The following is an 11,180-nucleotide window of genomic DNA, read 5'->3' on the forward strand; positions in this document are numbered from 1 at the left end:
ACCCAGATGGGTCCGAGGCTCCTTGGTGCTTTCACCTCGGTGCCAGAGATGAGGACGGCTCTGTGCTTACAGATCAAGCGTTGTGCAGATGACATTGAAGCTGAAGGTACAGCTGTGGCTTTATTTTACAAAATAAATTACTGTCAAGAAGACACTGTGTTGCTGAGGATTAACAAAAAAGCTGAGGGTTAACAACCGCCTGAAAGCTTAAGCGATGACACATCATTTCAGCACAGCATCATGATTCATTAATGCCAATGAAATTCTTCTGTACTCCCCCCCCCCCCCCCAGATGCTATCATGAGAATGGAAAAAACTACAGAGGCACAGTTCGCAAAACCCGTAAAGGCATCATCTGCCAGAAGTGGAATGTTAACACACCTCACCACACCAAGTATGACAATGTGCATAGAAAGTTTCATTTATCCAACAAGTTGATGTTGTTTGACCTTTGCAGACATTTTATATCTGCAAAAACTAAGTATGATTTTTCAGGATAAACCCAGGAACGTATCCTAATGCCAACCTGACAGAGAACTACTGTCGCAACCCAGATGGAGACCAGCACGGACCCTGGTGCTACACCACTGACCCCAAGACGGAGTTTGACTACTGTGCCATCAAACAGTGTGGTACAGAGCTTTCTAATCTGTTCTAAAATACATACGGCCATGTTATACACCTCTTTATCAAGCTTATACAATTCATCAGGAGTTTTCAAAACAGATATCAAAGTTTGTAGCCAATAAATACCTCATATGTCGGAGGACAGAGGTGTTTTGTGATGCTGATATCTTTTGCAGGAGAATAAAGGTTGAAGGTGATCATGAAGGTGAAAGATTATGAGGGAGCATCAGCACTAGGCCCCTGAATGCTGACGGGGATGCCCACGCTTCACTGGCTGCAACAGATAGATGGTTATTTTAGAGAACTGGGGATCGACCAGTTGTCTGCCTGGATGGATTCCATCCAAGACCTATGGCAGTTCCATGGTGTGGTGGATGTGGCAAAGTGCAGCACCAGTGCATGCTCCCAGAATTCACTTGACTTGATACCAGAAATCACAAACCCTGCTTCTGGAGATCACCTGCCCTGAATGTTATCCAACTCTCCCTTCTCCACCAACTACTAATGAACAGGTGTCACGTTTGTTCGGCCAGTCAAGAGCTCAGAAATGCCAGATTTGACTAATCAGCTGTGGCTGGAACAGGTGCACATGGAAAACATGCAGGCCATGTGACCTCCAGAAACATGGATGATGATCCCTTGCTGTAGACACCGATGACACACGCACACACGCACGCACGCACGCACACACGCACGCACACACACACACACACACACACACACACACACACACACACACACACACACTCATCTTCAACCAGTTATCCAAGATTGGGTCGCGGGGGGTTGGGGACAGGACGCCAGTCTGTCGCAGGGCCACATACAGACAGACAAACATATTCACACCTGAACGCACACCTACGGACAATTTAAAGATTCCAATCCACCTAACCTGCACGTCTTTGGATGTGGGAGGAAGCCGGAGCAGCTGGCGAGAACCCACACAAACACAGAGAGAACATGCAAACTCCACACAGAAAGGCCACAGGTGGGAATCAATCCCATGACCTTCTTGCTGTGAGGCAACAGTGCTAACCACTAATCCACCGTACTGCCCTGATGCTTTAAGTCAAAAGGCGGTCTTTTTTCCGGAAAATTTCTTCTAGAAACCAAAGTCTAAAATCATAATTTCTGGCCTAATGTTTGCTTCTTGTAGAATTTCTGCATTCACAGTTAGAGAACTGTGGGATTTTGCTGATCTTTAATGTGAAACAGCACCCATACGTAAGGGTAAAAGTTAGCTCATGTGAGATTTTTTTTATCATATGACCCCTGTAAAGTTGTGTCAGTTTAATGATTCACATGTTTCTTGATGTTTTCAAACAGCTGGAGAGAGAGTGGCTGTGACAGAACCAGTAGGTGGGTTTTTCTCTAAATAGAAAGCATCAATTCCATGCTGACTGCAAGGTTCTTATATTTTAAAAAGTATACGTTTTGTATGATTTTATGTGAACATAGAGAAAGTTGTGTTTAATGAGTGCGGGAAGAGAGACGATCGTATACTGCGCTCACGGCTTCGTATTGTTGGTGGGATTCCTGGGAATGCGCCATGGACAGTGAGCCTCAGAGACAGGTTAGTTTAAGATATGTGGGGTTTGAAACTGGTCACAAACACATGAACCCAAAATTGTTGTCTGTGTAATCTCTGACCTGTTGTGTGCAGAAGAGGAAATCATTTCTGTGGTGGATCCCTGGTTAACGCCAGATGGGTGATCAGCACCAAGCAGTGCTTCTCCTCCTGGTAAGTTTTTATCCATTTTAGATGCTAAATTCAAAGACTGATACTGTGTTGATATTTGCATTTGCTATTTGAAGCTATGTGGACCTGCCCGGGTACTCGGCCATGTTGGGGACAGTGTACCGTGATCCCCAAGAAGGAGAGCCTGATGTACAAACCATTCCACTCACCAAGATCGTCTGTGGGCCCTCTGAGTCTCAGCTGGTCATGCTACAACTAGAACAGTGAGTATTATCTGCTGTGTTTACATATCTCACACACACAGATGTGTCCACTCTGACCGCAACAAGCTTTTTTAAAATTGAGTATCATACAAGTTTACATGTCGGCCACTGGAGGTGCATTCTGAGTGCCAGCCCCGGATAAATGAGGAGGGTTACGTCATGAAGGACATTCAGCATAAACTTTGCCAACTCAAACATGCAGCTCACAAATCAGATGTTCTATGCTGGATCATTTCTGACCAGTGTGAAAAACAGCCACCACCAGTATGGTTGTTTGACAGCAGGCAGTATTCTACTGTTGGGCAAAGAAGAAAGATGGAAGAGAAACAAGATCTCTGGAAGTCGTTAGATGAGGTGGTAAAGAGTATACCTAAGGAAGAAAGAGTGGTGATTGGGATTTCAATGGGCATGTTGGTGAAGGAACATGGGTGATGATGAGTGGTAGATATGCTATTAAAGAGAGAAATGTGAAAGGGCAGATGTTGGTAGATTTTGATAAAAGGATGGAATTGGCTGTAGTGAAGGTGCACACAGGTGGACTATGTCCAATGTCCAAGAGATGTAACCTGAAAGAGATCAAACTGTAAACTGGTGGCAGGGGAGAGCATAGCTAGTCAGGTCCATAAATATTTGGGCAGTGTGCCTCTGTACAACACCATAAGGAAGTTGAATTGAAACAACCAAGATGTGTTTTCATTGTAGATTTGCACCTTTAAAGCAGGGGTTTAACAAAAAAATAACTTTTAAAAAATAAATACCACTCACAGGATTTGAACCTATAAGCTCCGATTACCAGATGGAAACTTTACCACTGCACTACAATCACTGTCTTATAACAGTATGAAATGGCTAAAATCAACAAACAGATAAACGTATTTTTTTAAAAAGAGAAAAAGCGCTGTGATAATTGACCAAACGGCATTTGTTACGGCGTATTTCTGCTGATATGTGACTGAAACTGGCATATTTGTCGCATTGTTGGCTTGTTCTGCGGTGCGCCGCTCACAGCCCTCACAGCCTGACACACGTGTCCTGTCAGATAGACATGACATTCAGATCGCATGCTGCATGTCCACATGAAGGTCCGTTTCTCCAACCCATCGCAAAAGCAATATATGTTTTTATGTATTTGCACATGATGACAGCAACCACACGCATGCGCGTGTCCGTCAAAACACGGGACGTGTGCTGTAGCTGTGATGTCCAGGACCATAGATGTCTCAGCAGCTGTTGGCAGCCAGCCACGCCCCCTGTCCTGTCAGCGCACAGACTAAGATGTCACTCTGTGGTCAGATGAGAGGCACCTCGCCTGAGGGAGGGGCGCGAACCACACTCACACATGTGTTGGGGGGGAGCAGGGGCACGCAAAACACATGCACACGTGTTGTGGAGGAGCCGACACTCTGGCATGCCACATGTGCACTTGGCAACTCCACAGTCATGGGGGAACTTAGACAAATTTCACATCCAGCTCAGCAGTGATTGTCTGCTGACTGTTTTTGTGCTAATAATGTGAATGGCCACATATATTCTAAGTCCAAACGAGCAGTGTTAGATGTTCGTGCGTGTCACCTGGAATTTGGCCGACACCTGCCGTGAGAGGGTTCGATGGGCTCTCACAGGGCACACTCTGTCTTTCAGCCGCTGGTGTGCACAAATAGTTGTAGCAACAGGTGTACAAGGCGTTGGAAGCAACTATGATTTTATGCGTATTGCATACAATTCCTGCTTCATGTGCACTTCATGCACATTCGGCCACATTTGTACTGTGTGTGAAGGGGCCCTAAAGAAGCACAAGGGTGTCTAAGATGTTTGCACAGTGCAGTAAATTCTTAAGATAAAATAAGAGTTGCAGGTGTCTCACGGATAAGAACTATTTCCAAATATCCTGACGTTCTTTGAGTCAAATAGAATGAACAGTAATAACAATAATGAAAAGAAGAATGCATTTCATTTCTAAAATACAGGATAACAATCAATAACAAGCAGTAAAACATATTCGGGATTAAACCAGATAAAAAGTATGGCAACATATTGGAAAAGTTATTGTGAAAGGAACAGTAATTCAAGGTAAATCCGTTTTCAGATATATTGCATATTCAAACCTTGAAGTTATCTATAATAATCTTAAACAGTGAGTAATTCAAAATGCCTTTAAATGAAATAATGACAAGTCAGAGCATCAGTTAATACTCATGAACTGAAATTTAATCTGGTCATAATTTACAAGTAACAATATCTGGAATTCTAATTTTGTATGATCAATCCTGATTTATCGCTAATTAAATTCCACCCTTGGTGGAACAGTCTTACCCCTCAGAATGTAATTTCAGTTATCTTGTAGCATGTAGCTCAAGAATATGAATCCTCTGAATCGAGGATGACTGTCTTCCCTCTGCAGAGCTGCACAGTTTAACGAGCGCGTCTCTCAGATCTGTCTTCCTCCTGAGCGTCACACTGTACCAGAGGAAACAATTTGTGAGATTTCTGGATGGGGCGAGACAAAAGGCAAGTGTGACCATAATTGCATCTAAGAGACAGAGACGTTCACACCATTGAGCCATGAATGCCGTTGGTGTTTCCAGCCTCATTGAACATCTGTCCACCTACTCTGTTTTCTTTGCCGCATATTTTCTGCTAACTTATGTATATTGTCTTTTCTTCCTTCCTAAATGTGTTTCTAGGGTCTGGAAATGAGACTGTCCTACAAGTGGCTCACATACCAGTAATTACTAATAAGGACTGCAACAAATACTTCCGTGATCGTGTCCGTGAGAATGAAATGTGCACAGGCACCTTTCATGGTGGCGTAGGTGCCTGTGAGGTAGGTCACCGTGCAAAGGTGTACATGTGTATCAGTTTTTTGTCCATACGCTCACACCTATGTATTGTAGATGGCCTAAAAAAAACTCCATTTATTGAATATTTTGTGTCATTTCCTGCAAAAAAATGTACCCAATATAAGACAAGGATTCATATCTTTTCACAAAATAAAATCCGTACCCTGTTGGACATTATATGTGGACAGGAAATGATGCGACTGCAACATGTTTCCAAGCATAGACTATATACTATAAAACGGACAAACCCTCTGTGATGTTACCCATAGGTTTTCTGAAGAGCCGTTTTAAAGCTCAAATAGTGTGGCTCTGGATGTTGCCATCTTGGCAGTGCCTGACTCCCCTGTAAATGGGTAAAGAGGTGGAGCATCCACATCTCAGAGTTGATGCAATTTCACTCAATGGAAATACTGGAGCACCGACTTCTGATGGTCCATTAGTACAAAGACTCCCAAAATCTCCCAAAATTTCCTGTATAATTTCCTGTATTGCTTATTGTGTTGGTAGCATGGCCCAAGCAGAGGGTCACCCCTTTGAGTCTGGTCTGCTTGAGGTTTCTTCCTCAAATCATCAGGGGGAGTTTTTCTTTACCACTGTCACCTGTGTGCTTGCTCTAGAGGTTGGTAAGGTTAGACCTTACTTGTGTGAAGCGCCTTCAGGAAACTTTGTGATTTGGCACTATATAAATGAAAATAAATTGAAAAATAAACTGAAATTGAAATTACAATTAATCACTCAGCAAGCCATATTAGCTCAAATATTTGAAATAAAATGCTCAGAAAGGACAAGTACCTGTCAGTCCACAGCTGTTAGCATTCTCTGCTAGTGGGTCCCTGGAGGCTAGACTCCTCTCAATGGCACACAGCTGTCACTCAAAGCAACTAGACCCCCAATTATTCACAACGATTAGTCACAACTTTATGGCTTACGAGTAAAATACCTTAAACTGATGAGTGATAATAATAATAATAAGAAAAAAAAAATCATCCCTGTACAGCTGTCATGAAGGGGGAACCTAGCCATGGTCACCAAAACCATTTCATGTAGCAGACTGTAAACATGTTTATTTTTCCTCGAAAGGTGGTGATTTTATTATAGGGATCACTAGGGAGTGATTTGCTTTTGGAGTCAACCTCAAACAGTCAATCAAGGAACTGCAACTTTGTTTTTTACTTCTGCTTTGGCTTCATTTCTCAGCACTGGAAGTTGCTGCTTGTTTAGAACTGGACAGATAAAAGCAGTAATTCCACAGTGTTGTTGTGGTGTGTCTGCAGAAAGACTATGGCGGACCATTGGCGTGTCAGTACAGCGACTGCTGGGTGCTGGAGGGTGTCATCATTCCAATGAGGCGCTGCGGATACCAAGGGCAGCCCAATATCTTCATCCGTGTTTCGTACTATGTGGACTGGATCAAGAAGGTCATGGAAATGGCGTAAACAGCTAGGTGACGAAATCCAATGGGGACTGAGTAAATCTGCTTATTACCAGCTTATCATGCAACTGTACATGTTTTCCCCTCTGATATGTTCCTTTTACAGTGCAACTGTTAGTAACACATAAGTATTATTCTTCATAATATGCACATATAACTTGGAAATGTATTGATATACAGTATCACAGGTTGTCTTTTGTTTCTGTAAAACGTTCAGAGAAGATACATCAACTTGTTATTTCTAATTAAAATTTGTTATTTAAAGGGCTCATGTTGTTCAAATGTTTCAGCTACAATTTACAGTGGAATATATCACGTTTTGTATTAAACTCCCTCAAACGCTGACTATGTAGTGTAGAAACTCAACAACTATAAGTACAATTTAGTGTTCAAGTGGTTTGTTTTGGACTTCTGTGACATACATGCAGGGGTCCATGTGTGAACTCTTGCTTGCTCTTTGAAACACACCTGCTGACTCATCTACTGGAATTTTTGACTATCTATTGTAATTTTTGAGTCACAAAACTGCCTGTGTGACACCTGGTGACTGTAATAGCTAAAAATGTTTATATTGTGCCATTGCATCAATTTGAATCCATACAAAGCCTTTTTCATGCTGTTCCTAGCCTGTGACTGCAGTTAGTGAGTGAGTGAATAGTTAGAAAGATAAATGAATGAACTCACCACCTCTCCATTTTTTCAACATAACTTAAAACAATAAAATTTACCATCTTGTACGTCTTCAACTTGCAAAAAACACTTAATGGTGATAATTGGATTAAAATTTAAGTGTGATGCACCACATTAATCCACAAAGTAGCTTTGTTTTGCTAAGGCCCAATAAAACAAACAAACACTAGTTTATCATACTATGGGAGATGATGGTCTAGTGGTTATGGCGTTGGGCTTGAGACCAGAAGATCCTTGGTTCAAATCCCAACCTGACTTGGGCAAGGTCTTTAATCCCCTATTGCTCCCGGTGTGTAGTGAGCACCTTGTATGGCAGCACCCTGACATCGGGGTGAATGTGAGGCATTATTGTAAAGCACTTTTTTAAAGCAGAGTTTTTTTGTTTTTCTTAGAAATAGGTACATACAATGTCACTTCAAACCTAAAAATCGACACATACAGCACCTGCATACCAAGTGAGGAACTGAAAATATCAGCTATTTTTTAAATAAATCTTGTTTCCGTGTTGAATACAGTCAGTGTGCTGCACACTAGTAGCATGATAAACATGCATACTGTGTGTGAGTGAGACAGAACCACTGAGTGTGTGGTTGTCAAGGACAACAAACGGCAAATTCCGGGCCCGACTCAGTGAACTTCGACTGTCTTCGGCCAAAGCATACTCACCACTTAGCAGATGTGCTGGTTCAGGCATTAGCTGTACCACCATCGATGAAATTTGCCAAAAATAATAAACATTTTGATTTAGAATAATATACGAGGTCTCTTAGATAATAAACCGACCCTTTTATTTTTTTTTTTAACTATATGGATTTGAATGACATGCGATTACACCAATCATGCTTGAACCCTCGTGCGCATGCGTGAGTTTTTTCACGCGTGTCGGTGACGTCATTTCCCTGTGGGCAGGCCTTGAGTGAGATGTGGTCCCGCCCTCTCGGCTGAATTCCTTTGTTTCACACGCTGCTCGAGATGGCGCGCGTTGCTTTATCAAAAATTTTTCTGGACCTGTGAGGAATATCCGAGTGGACACTATTCGAGAAATTAAGATGGTTTTCTGTTAAAAGTTTAACGGCTGATGAGAGATTATGGGATGTTTCTGTCGGTGTAAGGACTTCCCACGGAGCGGGACGTCCTGCAGCGCTTCCAGGCGCTGTCGTCGGCCTGTTTCGAGCTGAAAACATCCTAATTTAAGGCTTAATTCACCCAGGACATCGTGAGAGAACAGAGAAGATTCAGAAGAGGCCGGCATGAGGAATTTATGCGGACATTCCACTGTTTAAGGACATTTTTTTAATGAAAGACGTACGCGCTAATTCGCCGAGTCGTTTCCGTGACGACTCGGCAAATCTGTGTGCGCCGCGACAGGAAAAACACCTCCGTGTTGAAAACCATTTGTAGAATTCAGGCGGCTTTTAATGGCTTTCAACAAGTGAGTAACTGAGAAATTGTTTAACAGCTTGGGCATGTTCCAACTTGCCCGTTAAGATTTCCAACGGAGGTGTTTTTCCTGCCGCGACCCCCCGCGGTCGGGTCCAGCCCGACATGCGACTCTGCCCGCACGTTCTTTCATTACAAAATGACCGTTAACAATGGAATGTCCGAATAAACTCCTCATGCCGACTTCTTCTGAAAGTTCTCTGTTCTCTGACGACTTACTGCGTCAACAGAGCCTGAAATGTGGACGTTTTCAACTTGAAACGGCGAGACGCTGCCGCCTCGAAGCGCAGATCGCCATCAGGCGCCGTGGACCGTCCTTAAAGCGACACTACCAGACCAAAATCTCTCATCAGCCGTTAAAATTTTTACCGAAAACCAGCTGAATTTATTGAATGGTGTCCACTCAGTTGTGCCTTACAGTTTTGAAAAAATTTTTATCAAACAAAGCAACAGTCTCTGAGCCATTCCTAAACAATGAAACAAATCGACGAGCGGGTGGACGACTCCTCACTCAAAGACTGCCCACAGGCGAATGACGTAACCGACAGGCGTGAAAAAACTCTCGCATGCCCACGAGGGTTCAAGCATGTCTGATGTAATCACACGTGATTCAAATCCATATGGTTTTTGAAAAAAATAATAAGGTCGGATACTTTTCTAATAGACCTCGTATATATATATATATATATATATATATATATATATATATATATATATATATATATAAAAATTTAATTATGTGGACCGATTTCAGCATGCAGGTGGGGATGATTAATGTTTTTGAGTTTTTTATGAGGCCTAATGTAACGTCCAAAAGACCTGTTGACTAACTGCTTAACACTGCCACCTGTTGGATGGTTAGTAGATGCTGGCGGGATAATGGAAATTAGGAGCGGGTGTGGTTGAATTTAAATGAAGCTTGTCTGCCACCTACTAGGCACGCCTGGCCTTCTTGGAGTGAATATTTTATCAGCACGAGCATGATGGAAATTAGGAGGAGAAAAATAAAGAATAAAGAACTGCTGGTGCAGAAACAAATATAAAAAAATGCAGTGTTTTACTTGTACCGAACCATGGGCTATGTACTATTTTTAAAAACAAATAAATAAATTGAGTTCTGCAACACTGACTATAAATTATGTTTTCATGTTCAGATTTTTTTTTAAACTGTGATTACACAAAATGCAAAGTAAAAACTTCAGCCACAATGTTCAGGATGCACTTTAAAACATAATACAACCCCTGGCAATAATTATGGAATCACCGGCCTCGGAGGATGTCCATTCAGTTGTTTAATTTTGTAGAAAAAAAGCAGATCACAGACATGACACAAAACTAAAGTCATTTCAAATGGCAACTTTCTGGCTTTAAGAAACACTATAAGAAATCAGGAAAATAATTGTGGCAGTCAGTAACGGTTACTTTTTTAGACCAAGCAGAGGGAAAAAAATATGGACTTACTCAATTCTGAGGAATAAATTATGGAATCACCCTGTAAATTTTCATCCCCAAAACTAACACCTGCATCAAATCAGATCTGCTCGTTAGTCTGCATCTAAAAAGGAGTGATCACACCTTGGAGAGCTGTTGCACCAAGTGGACTGACATGAATCATGGCTCCAACACGAGAGATGTCAATTGAAACAAAGGAGAGGATTATCAAACTCTTAAAAGAGGGTAAATCATCACGCAATGTTACAAAAGATGTTGGTTGTTCACAGTCAGCTGTGTCTAAACTCTGGACCAAATACAAACAACATGGGAAGGTTGTTAAAGGCAAACATACTGGTAGACCAAGGAAGACATCAAAGTGTCAAGACAGAAAACTTAAAGCAATATGTCTCAAAAATTGAAAATGCACAACAAAACAAATGAGGAACGAATGGGAGGAAACTGGAGTCAACGTCTGTGACCGAACTGTAAGAAACTGCTTAAAGGAAATGGGATATACATACAGAAAAGCTAAACGAAAGCCATCATTAACACCAAAACAGAAACAAAACAAGGTTACAATGGGTTAAGGAAAAGCAATTGTGGACTGTGGATGACTGGATGAAAGTCATATTCAGTGATGAATCTCAAATCTGCATTGGGCAAGGTGATGATGCTGGAACTTTTGTTTGGTGCCGTTCCAATGAGATTTATAAAGATGACTGCCTGAAGAGAACATGTACATTTCCACAGTCATT

At 41.9% G+C, this 11,180-nt stretch overlaps 1 protein-coding gene across 1 annotated transcript; it reads left to right on the forward strand.

Annotated features, from left to right (window-relative positions):
* Positions 1-257: 257 nt before the first annotated feature.
* Positions 258-7,224, forward strand: LOC117507759 (hepatocyte growth factor-like protein). The gene is made up of 9 exons (XM_034167569.1): positions 258-394; positions 496-632; positions 1,954-1,986; positions 2,086-2,200; positions 2,291-2,368; positions 2,443-2,589; positions 4,991-5,097; positions 5,274-5,413; positions 6,704-7,224. The coding sequence occupies exons 1-9, from the start codon at positions 258-260 to the stop codon at positions 6,863-6,865; spliced, it is 1,056 nt and encodes a 351-aa protein (XP_034023460.1). The 3' UTR covers positions 6,866-7,224.
* Positions 7,225-11,180: the final 3,956 nt, after the last annotated feature.

This window comes from Thalassophryne amazonica, chromosome 3 (genome assembly GCF_902500255.1).
Source record: "Thalassophryne amazonica chromosome 3, fThaAma1.1, whole genome shotgun sequence".
In the NCBI taxonomy this organism is placed as follows: Eukaryota; Metazoa; Chordata; class Actinopteri; order Batrachoidiformes; family Batrachoididae; genus Thalassophryne; species Thalassophryne amazonica.

Bases quoted from the DNA above. Each gene is read 5' to 3' on its own strand.
- LOC117507759 (XM_034167569.1), top strand. From the start codon at position 258: ATGAAATTCTTCTGTACTCCCCCCCCCCCCCCCAGATGCTATCATGAG. The intron at 2,369-2,442 runs GTAAGTTTTTAT...TGCTATTTGAAG, and splicing joins AAGCAGTGCTTCTCCTCCTG to CTATGTGGACCTGCCCGGGT. The intron at 5,414-6,703 runs GTAGGTCACCGT...GTGTGTCTGCAG, and splicing joins GTGGCGTAGGTGCCTGTGAG to AAAGACTATGGCGGACCATT.